This window comes from Macrobrachium rosenbergii, chromosome 1 (genome assembly GCF_040412425.1).
Source record: "Macrobrachium rosenbergii isolate ZJJX-2024 chromosome 1, ASM4041242v1, whole genome shotgun sequence".
NCBI lineage: Eukaryota > Metazoa > Arthropoda > Malacostraca > Decapoda > Palaemonidae > Macrobrachium > Macrobrachium rosenbergii.
The window spans coordinates 36,115,909-36,134,290 of NC_089741.1; the positions used below are offsets into that span (position 1 = coordinate 36,115,909).

At 35.5% G+C, this 18,382-nt stretch overlaps 2 protein-coding genes across 6 annotated transcripts in view; both read left to right on the plus strand.

The window, feature by feature from the left end:
- Positions 1-18,382, plus strand: part of LOC136849763 (protein phosphatase 1 regulatory subunit 14C) — a 366,597-nt gene that overhangs the window by 193,415 nt on the left and 154,800 nt on the right. The gene's annotated exons all lie outside the window — the stretch shown is intronic.
- On the plus strand, positions 588-17,208 carry LOC136849302 (centromere protein L-like). Of its 5 annotated transcripts, none has more exons than XM_067122730.1 (11): positions 588-613; positions 3,279-3,465; positions 4,242-4,291; positions 6,290-6,564; positions 6,786-6,892; positions 8,199-8,436; positions 10,416-10,571; positions 11,471-11,603; positions 13,651-13,810; positions 15,947-16,051; positions 16,598-17,208. In XM_067122730.1, exons 1-11 carry the CDS (start codon positions 603-605, stop codon positions 16,649-16,651), a joined length of 1,476 nt encoding a protein of 491 aa, XP_066978831.1. In that variant the 5' UTR covers positions 588-602; the 3' UTR covers positions 16,652-17,208. The 5 variants fall into 5 exon arrangements, with proteins under 5 accessions (XP_066978831.1, XP_066978981.1, XP_066978945.1 ...); XM_067122880.1 differs by lacking the exon at positions 588-613 and adding an exon at positions 833-1,895; XM_067122844.1 differs by lacking the exon at positions 588-613 and adding an exon at positions 833-994 and having other exon boundaries at positions 3,282-3,465.

Below are 18,382 nucleotides of genomic sequence, written 5' to 3' on the forward strand. Positions count from 1 at the left end.
GCAGAGCACTGGATCCTGATCATTGATAATGCTAAAGTGCAAAGAAGAAGCAAGACTAAAAAAATGCGACTGATCATAGAGAACTATTATAAATAAAAGTGTTAACCTTTGAGCATGCAATTAATGAGACACATAACCATTAACATACAATACACAAGAATGCGTAATTATATAACCAAAATTGACATATAAATGGGATCTCTAGGGATAAACAAAAATAATGGTGATGACGATGAATCAAAAAGCTAACGACGCAACTATTCAAACTCAGACGCAGCTTTGAAAGAAAGCTATTCAGGAAAACTATAAATTATAATTGATGCATAAAAATAGGAAAGTCCTAATGAGCGCAGTGTGTCTCTACATGAAAGCATTCGCAAATGATCGTAAAATGCGAATAAGAAGTCGTTAAAATACGAGTATATACGCATCCGCCTGAATTTTCATTCATCACATCGTTTATTCATTCACATTTCAATTATCTTTGCAGGTTCATTAAATTCACCAACTCTGCTCCTACATTCGTTTTAAGTTATCTACTTCTATCCTTGACTTAAAAGGCCGGCAGTGGAACGAGGCCTAAGGCTTACATCATATTAAAAATGGAAAACAGGTGTTTTATATTTGAATTTTATCGACTGTCAGATTAAAGAAGGATTGGTGTATTTCTCATATCGAAAACATTCCAGAACAAATGTTTAAGATACCTGATGCCCAACGCATAAAAAAACACAGAAAATTAGTGCAGGTCAATGCCAACACAATTTTTCGGTCCGATCTCGAACGCGCACCCCGACAGCCAATCAGAAGCTTTATTTACGGATCGTCTGGACCAATCACGATGCGAGTTTCGGCATCAAAACATTGCGTCTGTATTTTAAACTTTTCCGCGAAGAATCCCCCGAACTGTTTTGTTTTTATTTTTTCTTGATTTGTTTTTACGATGAATGAATAGTGATTCCTATTTTAAGCCTGAGACTGATGTAATATAAGGGTGAGTAATCCGGGTTAATCTGTCGGAGTGTTTTCGAGTAATAAAGCCCCGATTGCGGGCTGGTGATGGCCATAGCTGCTAGCCAGGCTTAGGGTGCGGTTCCTGCCGCGGGGAGGTTAGGCGAGCTCTGGATCAACTAGTATTTTAGGCCGCCAGTGTTTATATTCCGTCGTATTCCTTGATAAAACTAACGGTTATGATGCCTGTGTGATTAACTTTCTGTCTAACAGGCTTAGGCTGAGCCAGTCTGAAGCTTAGCTTATGTGGTAGGCTAGGCCTAATTTTCCCTGACGCGCACCCCATGCTAGGCTATCATATTGCCTTCTTTTTGTTGTAAGTTAGGCCCAAACACCGCTGTAGCATAGAATAGCTGCAAACGACTCGCATTTGTTGCTCTAACCTTAGACTTAAGCTAACGTTCTGTGGTAGGCTATCAGTTAGGTGTAGGGACCTAGGCTAAGCTTATTTGGGTCGGTAAACTTTGACCACAGTATCGCAGATGGGGGCAGTTTGCAGAACGACAGGACTACCTTCGAACGGAAGCTTAATCTCGTTCGTCTCCAATGTTTAGTGTCAGTAGGGGGGTCTGGGGATGGCAAAGTCCCTCCGGCCAGGTCAGGGCACGCACCCAAAGTGAGGTTAGGAATGTGAGGTTTGATTAGATTGGGACATGGCATTCAAGGAAAGGTTAGGTTTGTTTTCGTCTGCGGAACCTCTTCCCTTCGTTCAGTGCTCGCCCCGCAGATGCTCCGTGCATTCGCACGTATAATCAAAATCGTAGTCTTGACCAGCCAGTCAGTCTTAATCTAACCGAACCTAAAAGTGTAGGATGCTGCGGCAAGCTTAACAAGCAGGCTAGTGTGCTGTGACCCGAACTTCAGCGCTTGGGCCTCCCTATATGGTATGACCTTCCAGCATTTGCCGTCCGTAAATCTTGAAGTAACCAATGTTAAAATTCGGTGGAAAACCTAATGTTGGCAAGGTCTAGGCTAGCCTGTGGGTAGGGAAAGCAAAAATGATGGTTATAGGCTATAGCTTAATGTTTCCAATTGCTGAATGGTAATTATTTCAACATACTTTAATTATGGAATATGAAGGACCTGCCCTCTGGATAATAATTATTTGCCAATAACACTTGAGTACTTCAAATTTTTTCCTACAAGAATAGAACTATCACCCTTTATGTAAGTTGGAAACGATCCTCTATGACACTTGAGTGGCTGGACATAGCCCACTCACTAGTCGGCAGTCCAATATTTTTTCTTCAGCTACATTGATCCAAACGTCTCCATTTTTTGTGGTCATGGTTCTCAGTTGGGTTGTTATGCTTTTACTTGTAATTTTTATTTGGTGTTGGTGGTTGTTCTATATGTCATGGATACCAGAATACTGTAATGTTTGTAGTATTAATTTTGTTTCTTTAATGACAAGCCTTTTATCATAATCTTACTCAACCGTACTTGCACTGTCCCTGTTGCCACCCGTTATCAACCTTATTACCAAGGTCCCGTGATTGTCTCTAGACCACACTGGGAATACTTCTAAATATAAGTTTCTGGTTTGTGTATGGGAAAAATACCACTTACCTTTCAAATTCTATATTTCTTCTCCATGATTAACACTGAAACTTAATAAGAAAGTCAGTGTGTATTCATCTTTGCAATAAGCAAGGCTGCTTAAAATGATACTACTGTAATGCTTACTTGAATATTTCATTAGTAGCTGGATTTGATTATTTATATAGCATACTGCTTGAAGCAGCCTAGGCTTAACATGAGTATGTCCTGTGTATCTCATGTCATTTATTTCTCTCTCTCTCTCTCTCTCTCTCTCTCTCTCTCTCTCTCTCTCTCTCTCTCTCTCTCTTTTTCAATTGTCCTTTCACAGTAATAGATTTTAAATCATATTCATTCTCTTCATTTATTAGTCTTAAGTATTACCTCCATAGTCATATTATTTCTTCTCAAGTTCACTTTCTCCTCTTTCAGTGTTACATACTTTGCCCATTACTTATATGTTATGTCTTATCCACATTGTTATTCCAAATTTAGCTGGTGCAAATACTCATAAATTGCAATGCTTTAATTCAGAGCCAACCTCATTTCTGCCTAGTCAGTATTTACAGTAATATACATTTTGAGCTGGTTTGTGTGATGTGAAATGCTGAAATAGTTATTTATTTTTTAAATTTATATTTTAAATATACAATCAGTATGATAGACCACAGTGAAAGATTTACATTATGTTCTTATTTTTTTAATTTCGACTCTTGTTTTCTGTGAAGAAGGGGCATAGCTATGACGCCAAAGAAATCCACATCTTTGAACAAAAAGAGTTCAGTTGCTAAGAAACCTTCTCCAAGAAAGATGTCGCGCTCACCCATTTCATCAACCAAGTCAAAGAAAAAGAAGATTTCTGAAACCACCAAGAAACTGAAAACAAATACATTGCAGACTTCACCAGAAAACCCGGTACAGTACAAATTAATTCTTTGTATTGTTTACTTTATAACAATTAATATATGTTAACAAACTTAGAGTGGCATTCATATTAATATTTTTGGTTTTTAAAAATTTGTATTCTTATGCATACACAAAACTGTTGTGTAGAATGCTTTAACTACAGATTTAAGAAATGGATGTAATAATCAACTCACTTAATGATATATGCCAGCACTCATAAGAATGATGTGTTAGAGGAATCTTGAATGTGTGCATCAAAAAAGCTCCATACAACATGATAAAAGCAGTAGGTTCAGTGTACTAATCAGTGACTTTGGTGAGGAGTCCAAGCATCCTCTGCATAAACTGAGACACACATTACTACTAAGTTAATGATTGTAGAGAAAGCAGCTCAACTGCAACGGTGCAACATGTTTGTCAGAATCTTCATTTTGAATCTATCCCATTTTATTACTATGTTCTTGAGGAGTTATGATTTGGTAGAAGATCAGATTATGTAACGAAGAATCTTGTGAGTGAGCCTTGTAAGAATATTCTAGAATGTCAGCTCAGTAGTCCGATAATACTTACTGCATGATAAGTTTGAATTTATCTTCATTATAGAATTGCTGTTGTAATTGTTATGGATGTTGAGAAACAAGATGGTATACAGCACCATATTACTGTGCAGTCTCTTTTCAGTGTTGGAGGCTCATGTTTAACAGCTTTGTTTGTGGAAATCTTTATAATCAAGCCCAGTAATATAAGAATCTGGAGTGTGAATATAAAATCCTTCAATGTTTCAGGTAACTCCTGAGATGGACAGCAGTCTCTCATCACCTAGATCAAGTGAAAGGTATGTTGATGGGAGTCATTAATGTGTACATTCTAAAACAATATACAATATAAATATATATCATATATACAATATATATATATATATATATACAGGCGGTCCCCGGTTTACGATGGGGTTCCGTTCTTGCGCCGCGTCAGAACCCGAAAATCGTCGTAAGCGGAACATCGTCGAAAATCGTAAAAATCATAAGAAAACCTTACTTTTAATGCTCTGGGTGCATTGAAAACGATGTAAACTGCATTATTATTGAGTTTTACATCAAAAACCTTCAAATTATGATTATTCTGCCATTTTGGGGCCATATTTCTTCCGTCGGATCGGAAATTTAACGGAACATGCGTCGTAAACCAGGAAATAATTTCTGATGAATATATTTGAAAAGCGCCGAACCTCGAACGTCGTAGCTGGAACTGTCGTAAACCGGGGACTGCCTGTATATATATATATATATATATATATATATATATATATATATATATATATATATATATATATATATATATATATATATAGTGCTACTCTAGTCTGTTCTTCTTTTACTATTATAATTATTATTGTAAATCTTATAATTAAATCTTAATGTAAATTTTATACTGCGGATAACTTATCTTGTTGAACAGTGGGTTATTATTATTATTACTGAATAAAATGAATCCACAATAATATGTCCTGTATATATATGATGTAAGTGAAATAAAAGTGGGATTTAAAATTAAAAACATAAATAAATAAAACATATAAATAACATAAGGTTACAAAGTAATTAATGAAAGTCAGGAGAGCAAAATAAGGGCAAGAATAGAGGAACTGATATGAATTATTAAGCGCACTAATACCTAAGCACTAAGAACCGTGATGTAAGACACTGGCATGAAATTTGCTAATCAATAAGGTCCTCTTGCTGTAGTATATCATTTACTAATTGACTTTAGATTTTATAAAGCCCAGCTGACACATATTATGTAAGGGGAGAGGAACAGTAAACCCCCGTATTCGCAGGGGTTGCATACTGGCGCCCCCTGGCAAATAGTTAAAATCCGTGAATACTTAAAACCCTTCCAAAAACACTTAGAACTGCATATTTTGATGGTTTAAACACAAGAAAAACCCTCAACAAATGCTTTTACCTGAGCATTTTAATAGTTTTATCACAAAAAGTGCATATAGTCATGAAAATGATATGAAAATACAGTAATTAGTGAATATTTCTCAGTGAAAAATACCGCGAATGGGCGAATTTTCCACGAATAATGGGTAGATACGTTCCACAGAGAAATCCACGAATACGTGAGTCCGCGAACTGTGAGAACACGAATACGGGGGGTTAACTGTATTGCAGCCAGAGTTGCATTATCTTTTTCAAAAGCCAACAGTGATATCATTTACAAAGATTAAACAACAAAGGTCTTGGAGCACTACACTGTGGAATGCCAGGCGCGAATAGTTATAGGTTGACTAAAAGCGCCATCAGCAACAACTCAAATGCTGGTCAATGAAGGCAGCATCAAATTCATTTTGAACAAATGTGGACTTATCCCTGGTCAAGGTTGACGTGAACAAATAAAAGAATACAGGCAGTCCCCGGGCTACGACGGGCTCAGCGCACAATGCTCAGAGCTTACGATGCTCTTCAAATATATTCATCAAAAATTATTTTCTGGGTTACAACACATGTTCCAGGGTTATGACGCCTATCTGATGAAGGAAATATGGCTCCAAAGCGGCAGAATGGTGGAGCCCCTGTCGTAAACCAGGAACTGCCTGTTATAAAGTGAGACCTAGTTATAGAGGGAAAATCCTTAGATTTTATATTATCTATTCTTGTACTAACTAGTAAAATACATTAGTATTTATCAAGCATTTCATGAGATTTCATCAGTGTTTTCAGATGTAGTGAGAGTTGTTATAACCACAGCAGTTGTGGTACAGTAGTGTTAATAAAGCTCATTTTACATGTATTTATGTACTGTGGTGGTATTTTTCTCTTATTTACAGATATAACTTTAGAAACATTACGCCGCCTTCGTATAAGCTAAATGTCCGTTACACCCCAGCTAGAACCCCCTTGAGGACGCCTGCTGGCATGCTACAAAGAACCCCTGCTGGTATGCTACAGAAAACCCCTGCTCGTAAACTTGGCCGAACCCCAATGGCAACTCCGTTTAGAACCCCTCGAATAAGACCTTTGGAGAGTGAATCACAGTCTGATCCTTCTGCAGCATTCAAGTTACACAGAGAGGAAGCGGTCACTTGGAAAGAACACTTGAAATGTGAGCTGTAGTATGATTCTGATTCTTTTGTGCATTACATTTGAAAGCCAGTGGTTTTAATAGGGTTCTTACCGCTTGAGAGTAACAGTGTTCAAAGTCTTTATGTATTTAGTATTTCAAAAGGTTGGAAATGTCAACGGCCAAAAAAGTAACAGTTCTTGAATGTTGAGTGTGGTTTGTTTGGAATACATTTGTTAAATGTTTTTATTTTTTTTTTTCAGTACTCACCAGTAGAATACACAAGCTCTGTTACTTGAGTTCAATGTCCAATTTTAGATACGGAGATAAACTCTTGAGAAAAAAGTACGAAAACTTTTTAAAGAATAAGGTAAGTTTTAATAAATTTTTTTTTTTTTTTGCCAGATTAGAAGAGTTTGTGATTGATGTGTTGTCATCAATGTGGAATAGTTTGTAAGTTGTACATTTCCAAAAAGGAGTACAGTATACTACTCATGAAAGATTCCCCTAAACGGTATAGTTATTGCTCTGAATGCACTTTTGAATGACAATACTTCCTTACTACTACAAATCTATATATTACTGTGTACAGTATTCTAGTATAATGTACTCGCATTTGTAAACTGTACAGGTTTTGTCACTTACTTTTTCCCTCACTACTTTAAATTCATAATTACAGCATTTGGTTCATTTGCTCTTTATCGGATATTTAGTGCATAGGAACAGCTGAAAATATTCATACTTTGCAATGATACTCTCTGCTTGAATGAAGTCCCCAAACTTGTGATTTTTCTCGAAGGTGATTTATTTATGTTACCTTTCCATTTTCATTGTATCTGCTTTTTGCCTATGCACGATAAGGTGATTCGTGAACTTTTATTTGCTCTCTTGAAGATAGAGATGATTGTAATAGCCAGATCGTTTAGATTCCCCTCTTTATGTTTGGTACAGTACTTTGGTAAAATATGCAAGTTTAGGCATTCCTATTGGTTTGTGCAGAAGAGCTACTAATGCTGTTAGGCTTCTAGCTAGTGTTCAATTGGCAGTTACTGCAGTCTACATATTTAAGGTAAGTTTTGGTCTCTAGTAAGTAACAAAAGGAAAGCTAGTGAGTACTTTCTTGAAAGTTAGCTTTTGTTCGGTTCATTGCAAATGTTAAGTTTACTTTTTTGTTTTATGATTAGGTTGCCTACTAAGGCATCTTTATTGAGTAAACTTTACTTTTATCACTTTTAGCTGTAATGACTTGTGCTCTCATTTACTTCTACTTGGGATTGAAAACTAAAAATTTTGTTATTTGTTAATTTTTTATTTTCATTGAACTTGTACTTTAAGGTTTTAAACAGTGCATGGTCTCTTTGCTATTTACTCTAATTGCTTCTTTCTTTATGTAATATAACACATTTGATCTGGTTTTATTCACTTCATTATAAAGTACATAACTGCTTGAGATGGGCATCTGCCTACACATGTATTACCAGATGACTGCTTTTTTCTTTCTTTTTCGAGAGGGACTGAAGCATTTGGGATGCTTTCTTGGCATGACAGGGCCACTTACAAGTACTAATGGGTTTGTGTGAAAAAACTTTTGTTTTAAAAATGTACCTTTTTAATTACTCACTGCTACATTACAGTTGTTTGATATAGGGTGTGTACTAAGATATTTTCTTCCTCAGGTATTAGAAGTATATCCTTCGGCTGTGTTAACAGTGTCACTTAGTACTACGTCCTGCTTAACACTCCAACCAAAAACCGTGGATGCGGTGAGAATAGAAATTAATTCCTTAAGCCTTGGAAACACCACAGATGAAGATGTAGATATGAATGTGTATAGCGCCTGGTTATTTCGAAGTAGCAAGACCCAAAGTCAGTCTTTCAGTGGGTTGGAATGGTTTCCTGTGATGTTTTATACTGGTATGTACCTCTTGTTATTCGTCATCAATGAAAATTGTTTAATATTACAGTACTGATGCATTAACATTCTTAAGTCCTACAGGGCTGGACCAAATAATTTTTGTAGGAATACAAAAGGTCTCATTTAATTGAGTACAACTCCATATAAATTTTAATAATGAGATAAACTGAAAATTTTGAAAAATGAGAAAATTTCTTCAAATCAATTTTTTTTTCACTATTGGATATTCATTACTGATTAAAATTGGGCAGTCACGTAGAACGATGCACAGCTCTAATTGTTGATCTAAAATCGGGGGATGGGTTTTGTATTATCTATTAAGTGTCTACGGATCAGATGGGCGTGACAGCTCAAAGACAGGCTAAAAATTACTTCAATGTGGTACTCCGTTTGGAAGGAGAATCATCGCAAGGTCCGAAAAACTGGCAGTGCTCCCTGTCTTCCCTAATCTCTGCTTCACTGACAAGACTGTAGATGTGATGTTCTTGCTTCTGAACACAGTTTTACTACTGTCGTCCTGAGACCAAGGTGTCATCATGTGCATTAAGGCAATGCCTCACCCTCAGAAGGATTCAGGCTGCCTCAGGTACTAATCCTGAGAGCAATTACATAGATATGTAGAAGAGCATCACAGTTGTAGATGTAAGTATGCTTATTGCAGAGGCCAAAGAGCCAAAGGCAGTCGATGTCTGTTGGAAGTTATTGTGGAGTGAGGTAGTTGGTGGCTTCAAGGACTTCCTGCAGCTTATGCAGAAGTCAGGATGATTTTAAAATTTTGAGGGAAGCTGGCAGGGAAAGTTTCTCTTGACACAACAACTATGTTAAGGCATACACTAGGGAGCATGGAGAAACTTATTAATAAGGAACTCAAGGAGCTTGTGAAATCCTCTACAGTTGGGGAGGATGAGGTAGAAGATTTAGAGGAGGCAGAGCTGATGGTTTGGACACTCAGAAAATTGTAACCAGTTTTTAACAAGCAATTTTGAAGGATGTGATGTCGCGTACAAGCTATGCTGAGGAATAACCTGCCCACAACTACTGCAACATTTGATATAGCAAAGAAAAAGAATAAAACAGCCTTGTATGATACTGTTATTAACTAAGGCATCTGTAGTTGTGAAGTATCATTATTACTCTACAAATTGGTAATGCCTACAGTCGGATCCTTGCTCATCCAATTTCTGTGATTCTCCTGACATCCTATCAAAAAGTCATGTTAGTGTCATGTTACCATCCTTGTCTTCAAGGATCATTAGCATTGTCCTACAAAGGTTATCAAGGAGAAGAACAAAGAATTTGGTGAATTTTTGCACACACACACAGATTACATTTTCTCTTTTATTGATTATTATGTATTGTATTTAATTCTGTGTTTACAAGTTCTCTTTTTTGTTATTAAATGAAAGTTTTGAATAAAATAAAATGCCACCTTGTTGCCTGTGATATGCACTTTGGACTTCAGTAGTTTATATTTGTACAGACTTTGTTTTTTATTACAATATTTCCTAAACTAAGAAGTATAACAACTATAAGTACTATACTGTATTTTCATATTTTCAGAATATAGGTATTATAAGCAATCTAGAGATGTTTTATATTATTTTACGTAGGAGAATGTGCATAGGTTCTTGTGCGTAATTTCATACAGATTAAAGAATTTAAATTTACATGGATTTTTAGTTACATAGAGTATCATGGGATCAGTTCCTGCATAAGCCAAGGATGGGCTTCTTTTATGCATGTAGTGTATAGGCAAAAACAATTTGTTTTTGCCATCCATAGAAGAGACAAGATCTTGAATTGATAATCTGCTTTTAAATGTTATTAGCAATATTAATAAAATTTTAGCATGGAATAGCTAATATAGAAGTGAAATTTATTTGTTATAGAATTATAGTTCAAATATTTAAATATAAAGTCATCTTAAGTCTATATTATGTAGAAGGTATTCAGTTTTTATGAATTAGAGGTGTTTCAGGAAGAGAAGTCATTCACCATGTGGTTATGAACTGGCTCCAGGGGTCCTTTGGGTGCTACGTTAGCAGATACGGTATCCGACAGAACGACCTGATGTGGATAGCTGGAGTTTGGAGCGGAAGATTATGTCCCCTTCCTTCTCATCAAAGCAGGAAACGTAAGTAATTGTTGGTGAAATGTTTCAAAGTCTTGAAGTGCTGTGCAACATAGCTAAACAATCTGGGATTTACGTATACTGTATCTTGGTTGACCCTGCTGTAACAAAATTGTGTTATTTTTTACTGTTTTAAGAGGCTAATGTAATGACCACATAGTTTTTGGTAAAAATTTAAGCAAATGATACCATCCCTCTTTCATCTTAGAAGGAATCAGATACATTTTTCCTCTCATAACACCATCCACGAGGCCACTTTCCTGGCTATATTTTTTTTCTTTTGCCAACTTTCCTGTTGCCTCCTGTACAGTAAATGTCCATGTGTCCTCTGGCTAGTATTTAGCCTAAATTTCATATTCCATTTAAACCCATTTTCCTACTTTACCTACAATTTTTTCAAATGTTTATTATGCTTAGTTTTACTAAGCTTGTTTTACCTACTTTCCCCCTGGATTCTTTGACTTCACAAAGGCTGCTGTGCATTGATGGTCATTTGTCTTAAGAACTTATTTTTAATTATAACCTGTCATATACCACTTTTATCTTTCTGTAAGGCATCAGCCTCTACCTTATCTGTAAAATTTACTTATTTATTTATGTAGTCTATTTCATTTTATCACACATGGGCATTCTGTTTTGTGGTAGCTGCTTTAAAAGTGTAATATTTATTTATATACCTATTCAGTTTCCTTTATCACACATGGACATTGTTTTGTGATAAGTTACTTTGCAAGTTAATATTTATGTTTATTCTATGGGACTGTTGCTCATTTTGCTGTCTAGTGCACAAACATTTTTTACTTTTAAGTTCCAACACAGGTGCATGTGTACAAGTGTGGTTTGCATACTGTGAAATTTTGAAGGCGTGTTACAAGTTTTTATAACATAATATATTTTTTTAGATCTGATGGTAGATTTCGTGTACCATATCCACCCACCTTTCGGAACGGACGCTTTACCGGATCCCAATCACAAAGGGAAGCCCAGAATAGCAGTGAGCATTAGTTTGAAGGATATACAACATGTGTGGACCAAGTAAGTAACAGTATTGCAGTTAGGGTGGTATTCTTGACGCATATTAGAAGCTGTAGTGATGGCCTTGACTGAAAAATTGTTATTTGGGATGAAGCATACATACTGTTAAAGTTAGCTTATATCTCAGCACCGATAGGCAAGGAGATATAAGCTGACTTTAACAATAGGTATTTATCCAATAATAAATTTTACTATGAAAATGCTTATTTAAGTTTTGTGGAAATGGATAAATTGATTAATATATTTAAACCCCACTTGATATAAAGATGGTTTTTCATGAGAGTTCAACCCTTTACTTTTAATATTGCCTTCTCAGAATGTAGTGAGCGTTGTTTCTGAGCTGTACTATTTTCCATTATTATATGAGAGTGTTAGCTTTCAATTTAGGTACAGTATTGCAATTTTTGAAGAACATGATTTTCTGGTGGAAACTGGTTGTTCTCAGAACAAACTTGATCTCACCTTCTTTTATGTCTTGCTGATGTCTGGTCATTATCTCTAAGTAGTTTGAAATACCATTTTTATGTTCCCTGTGAGTCCTTCCTACCTAAGTGTTCAGCTACTTCAATTTTACCTTGTTTATGTTTGTGTTAATGTAAGAACAGTTCCTATTGGCAAACTCTATGAGAATCTTGAAACATGACTCGGTGGTCTTGTTAAACTGGCATTTGACAATTTCTGGCCTAGGGCTCTGTTAGCCAAATTTCCTCCTTATGCATTCCCTCAGTAAACTTATTTCTTATACTTTATCCTTTAATAGTCAATTCCAGGTCCTTCGAGAATAAGTTTTCTGGTATCATACTTTTTTTATTCTCTTCCATCCAGCAGTTTAGTTTTTTATGAAAATGTAATTGAGCCTCTTATATCTAGGATCATTTGGGATTTAGGTTATTTTAAATTTGTCTTGAAGAGTTCATATTAAAATTTATATCTTTGTATTTGTAAGGTGTATTTTTTGTTCCCTTTTTTTTTATCTTATTTACTAAAATATTGTGTTGTACTTATTTGAGCCTGTTTAGAACATTGCTGTGATATTTGGGATACTTAATTTTTTGTTGCTCTCAATCCCTTTCTCTTTAGTACAAGGTAGCTCCTTTGCATCTTTTCTATACAAATTTTTTCGCTGTTCCGTAGAACTCAAAGAAGTGAGTTCCTCTTCCTGTCATGCAAACCAGGCCTCAGAAAAATGGTAAATCAAAGGCTGATAGCTTCATGGCATGTTATAAACCTCTCAGAAGTGTGTTGGTAATTTTGGGACCCTTGCATTGTAGGCATACTGCTCAATTCACTTTCAGTTTGGCATCAGTCAAACATGTAACAGGTCCAAGTTGTCTTTCTCTTGAGTGTCTAGCTACGTAGCTGTCAGTTAGTTGACCTGAATAGTGATTTTCTATATGAAAAGTAGTATGAGCCAAGAATTTTCAAATAATTTGGCTCTTATGGTATATCTCAGACAGGGATCAAGCTGTCAGTGCACCTTGTGTGGTGTGCTGTAGGCGTTACTAAAGGGTGTTGACAGCATCCCTTCAGCCCCTAGGTGCACGCACTTTTTAGTCTTTCATCACTTTACTTCCATCACCCTTTACTTTCTTTAATCTTGCTGTTCAAGCTTTATAAATGTGGAGTTTTCACCCACTTACACCTTGAAATCCTTGTACTTAATGGCCTTTCTTTTCTAGATCCCTTTATCTTGCTGTCTGAAATCTTAAGATATAAACGTTGGCTTTACATAAGAGTTTCCATGTTCATGCTCTCCAAATTTCACGTTTTCTCCGTTATTATTGGTATAGGATAGTTTAACCTCACCAGCCAATCAAAAGATAGCTCTCGTAGGTTGTAAGTACTGATGATGTCACATTGAGAGGATGGTCTATGGTCACACATGAAACAAGGCTTTATAAGGGATAGTTCATATCGTATGGAACAGAGTTTCCTTTAAAAAAGGTTTATTCATTATTTAGCTAATTTATGATTACAGTATTGTGCTTGAATTTGAATTTTCACATACATAGACATAGATGTTTATCAAATTATGGGGTCATTTCAGCATTGTGGACAGTAGCTCTGACCAAATGAAAGAAGAAGATTTGACTGAGTATTTCTCCACAATCAACTCCTTTGCTGAAAGATTAACTCAGATACCCATGTACCTTCTCCAGTTATATCGACTCCAAACTCCATGCATAAATTTAAGTGCTGATGGGAAAGTAAGTTGGTTCCTGAAGTATATTTTTCATGTTATTCAGTAATCAAAAGCATGCAATTTTAACTCTGAATTTCAAAAACACTGCCATAATTTTGCTTTAGAATATGAAATCATCTGATGATAAATTACTGTGCATTTGTTTCTGGTGTGCAGTTTCAAGCAGCTTATAAAAATGTTTGTTTTACAAACCATTACTTACAATAGCTCCAAATTCATAGTCAGTGTATTTCTGCAGACACTCCAGTCTGTGTTAAAAAATTGGCAGTGGGTAGGTAAGTGTGCGTGTGTGCCTACTTATACTTCACTCAGGAGTAGCTTATTTCTTTGTTCAGAATGTCACCGATTCAGTGCACCATTCAGCCTATGTTAATGCAATAAGTTTGTAATGAAATAAATATAATTTTTTAAAAACTACATATATTTTTCATAACATTTAACTGAAGTAATACTCTCCAAAATGCCTCTTCTCAATCACGGCTGGATCAGACTTCTTAAAGAGTGATTCAGCTGACTTGACATGCCATTTTGCAAGAGAACCTTGATAAGGTTTTTGAGTGCAGAGTAATTCAAATAGATTTTAGTGTTGCTTTCGATTAGTAAATCACAAGGCACTTAATTATGAACTCCAGAATCTTTTAGTGGGTGGATGTGTTTTAGGTTACGGCAAGATTTCCTTATAGTTAGGCATCAGCGAGTTGCTGTGATGGTATCTTTAGCGAACCAAGACTGTTATGTCTGGAGTTCCACAGGGTAGAGGTCTTGGTCCACTGTTATTTTTAGTGTATACAAGTGATGTGGTTGTTGGTCTGGAAAACAAGATTGTTCAGTATGGCGATGATGCAACACTTGTGGGTGTAGTAGTCACCACTTATGAGAAATGAAGCTGCCCACAGCCTCAACTGGGACATGGACTGAATCAGTGAATGGTGTAGTCAGTTGGGTATGAGGCTGAACTCCAGTAAAACGAAAACACCATTGATTAGCAGATCTCATATAAGGTTTCCACCCCATCCTCCCCTTCAGGTAGATGGTACTTTGCTGAATGTGTCTGAAGCTTTAACTGTTCTAGTTGTAACTTTTGACTCACATCTTATGTTTGAAAAACATCTGATGAAAGTTTCAGTAAATGCTGCATGAAAGTTAGGTATTGTTTGTAAGGCCTAATATATTTATAACTGATAAAATCAGTGCAACCTGTTTTAGGTCATTTGTGCTTCCTTGAATAGAATAATGTTCTCTGGTGTGGATGTCTGCTTCTGCCAGAGATTTGTCTCTTTAGATAGAGTAGTTTGTGGTGGTTGGTTTCTGTTTCAAATATTAGCAGTTATGACTTGGACCATCAACGGATGGTCTCTTGTTTGTCAATTTTTCATAAGTAGTATTTTAACAGAGATCGTTCACAGTTGATCCCTGATCCCCTCTTCCTGCCGAGAGCAACCAGATTTGCTGAATAGCAGCACAAATATGCAGTAAATGTGCCTTGTTGTCAAACTTCTCAGTTCCAGAGGTCCTTTATTCCTCGCACCGTTGGATTGTGGAACAGTCTCCCTGAGAGTGTTATGCAATTGGAACTTCAGAAGTTCAAGCGAAGATGAAGTGTACTACTACCCTAATGCTATTCTCCTTGCTTTTTAATACATTTTTATATATTTATTTATTTTATCTTTTTAATAAGTGAGATCTCTTCTTTCTGTATATTTCCCTGTATCTTCTCTGACTTCCTAATGAGCACCATATTCTTTTTGAAAGCTTGACTTTGAAATCAATGGCTGCAGTGGACTTGTTCCGTCTGAATAGGGTTCATCTTCTGAAGCTTGAATTTCGGTCAATGGTCACTGTGGGTTTGTATTAAAAGAATTAATTTAGTTTTTAAAAATTATGTTATTGTTGTATACTCTGTTGCTGTAAACCTTACTCAGTCATCACAATGCATATCCAAGTCCAATTGCTCCCAGAGGTACTTTCCACTCCTTGACAAAGTTAATTTTCAAAATATTTCCCCCTTTTTTCTTGTCTGATACAATAATTGTGAACTCTTGATATATCCTTGTATTCTGCATACTGTGGTGCTTTGAGATTATTAAATGCATTTATAGAAAATGTGTATCAAAATTTAACAACATTTTTGCTTTTTAAGGTGCGAGTCCCATGCAGTAGAAGTGTAAAAATTATCGTGAATCACTTGATTGACATTTTTCTTCAGATTTTAGATATTGATAACGATGATGAAAGTACAAAAGAGGTAAGTGGAATAACTTGCTTTGTGTTTCCAGATTTAGGTGTATGCACAGCATTGGTATATAAAACATTTTTTCATTTCATTCACTTGTGGGTCTACATTGTTTGCAGATGTCTCCTTGATAAGATATGGAATGCTGTAATTGCATTTTTATATTTTTCATGAGTTTGTGAGATATATATAGGAATGCATGAATTGTGGGTATTGTTGGGTGACATATTCTATTACTGTACTGCCAAGTTACATAGTTGACTAGTTTATTTGCCTTGACACCATTTTGTTATATCAAATCAGTCAACAACAGCTTATACAAAACTAGTAAGGAGTCCTGCACATGAAGGATCCCATCTATAAATATGACATAAAGGAACCATTAAAGTAAAAAATGACTTTTTACGTTACATATGCTGTAGAAGCATTAAAAATATATTTGTTCACAGTTTACAGCTTTATAATGCAATGATTGAGTCATCAAATTTTAGGATTGGACTCAATGCAAATATAGCCACAGATATAAAAATGAAATGTGTATGTGTATATTTCTTTCAGACATCTGATGTCAATGGGGAGCTCTCTGTATCAGTGAATAACAACAGCATTTGAATCCTGAAAATATAGTTCTTATGTATAACAGGGCATAATTTATTTTTTAACCTTCTCTTTGTGTACATATACATCTGTCTTGATGTTCTAATTCCTGTATGACACTATGTTTGCCGATTCTGGAAATGGTGGATGGGGGCTGCATAATTTTAATTTTAGCTCAGAAATTTATGCAGGTATTTCAAAATACATTCCATTCTGTTTATTACTTTGTTAACTTGGATTTCATGTAGACATTTTAGCTTTGATTTTGTTTATTTTTTTACTGTCATTTTATTTCTTTTTTCCATTCAGGTCAGCTATACTTTTATATCAGTTTGAATATGACCACAGTATCTATAGGTCTTTGTTTTTTCTTGGGTATTTAAAGCCAAGTTAGTTTTTTTATGCTTCTTGCCCTGTCTTTTATTTCCAAAAGAGATCTGTTAGTGTTGTTAGGATAATTGCTTGCAGTCTTTTATAGAATCTTTTTAATTGATCTGCCTCATAGGCGTGATATGTATAAGTTTGTAGTCTTTTATAACATTTATTCCATTAAAAGCTAAAAGCAAATTGAAGCAATTGTGTTGGTCTGGGAATTCCTTTTCAGTATGCCTGAACTGGCACAGTTCATGATTTTATTTGTACTGACCATAGACGTTAGCTGGCATAATTGTAAAAAGATTTGACCAGTGGTGCAAAATCTTTTATCATCTCTGTTTTATCTGTTGGAAGTTGCATTATTAATTGTTGAAAGGGTGTCTTCTATTTTTTTTTATACAATTTTTTTTTTGTACATATCTTTGTTTCAAAATGTACAATTACTGTTTTCTTCTGTACTTTATTTAAGTGTTCGTCTTGTAATTGTTAATTCTGTCGATGCTGTCATATTGTTCTTGTATCATTTTACTCATTTTTTATTGTCATGTATGTTATGTGTGTCCAACATGTTCATTGTGTTCAGAGTCATAGATTTAATGTCTCTCTGACATGTCTTCCGAATCACAGATTTTATGTCTAACATGTGTTCAAAATCATAGATGTTATGTTTGTCTAAAATGTCAGTTGTCTTCAGAATCATATATTTTGTCTAACATCATACTTGTGTTTAGAGACCTGGACTTTATGCCGTATTAGTAGTGCTTATTTTAGAGGACTGACTAGGTTTCAGACCCCTTGCCATATTTTTGAGCAGAGGTGCTGCTTGTTTATCTTGAAAGACCTACTGCTTCTGTGATTCTGTATAATCATATTTTCTTATATCAGCCTTTCTAAACTTTGTGTTCTAGTGTCAGTGTCTATTACCTTCTTTTTAGGTGTTTTTCTATATGACTTTATTCATCACATTCTTTATGTAGTGTTTAGTCATCTTTCAGCTGAGTCTTTAGTCTTTTCTAAGCTCCAAGTGTCAGACCACTTGGGCAGGGCACAGAATAGTTGCCAACTAAAGGTACTGTTCTTGAGTTTTTACAAGAAAACATTTCTATGGGGAATGTACTGGTTCCAGTCACTGTCTACCCAGTGGGTTTGCAGCGATTTTGGTGCTCTAGTTCAACATAGTGACCTGGTAGTTGTGATAGTAGATAACTCGGTCAATTGATGCCCTAATGAGAGTGGGTTCAAATCCAGTTTCTTTTATTTCCCATTTCATATTTCTTGTTTGGCAGTGTACAGCATATCCAAACACAAAAAAATTGAGATGTTCACTTGTTAGTTATGGCTATTCTGGTCATGAATTTCTATGAATATAAT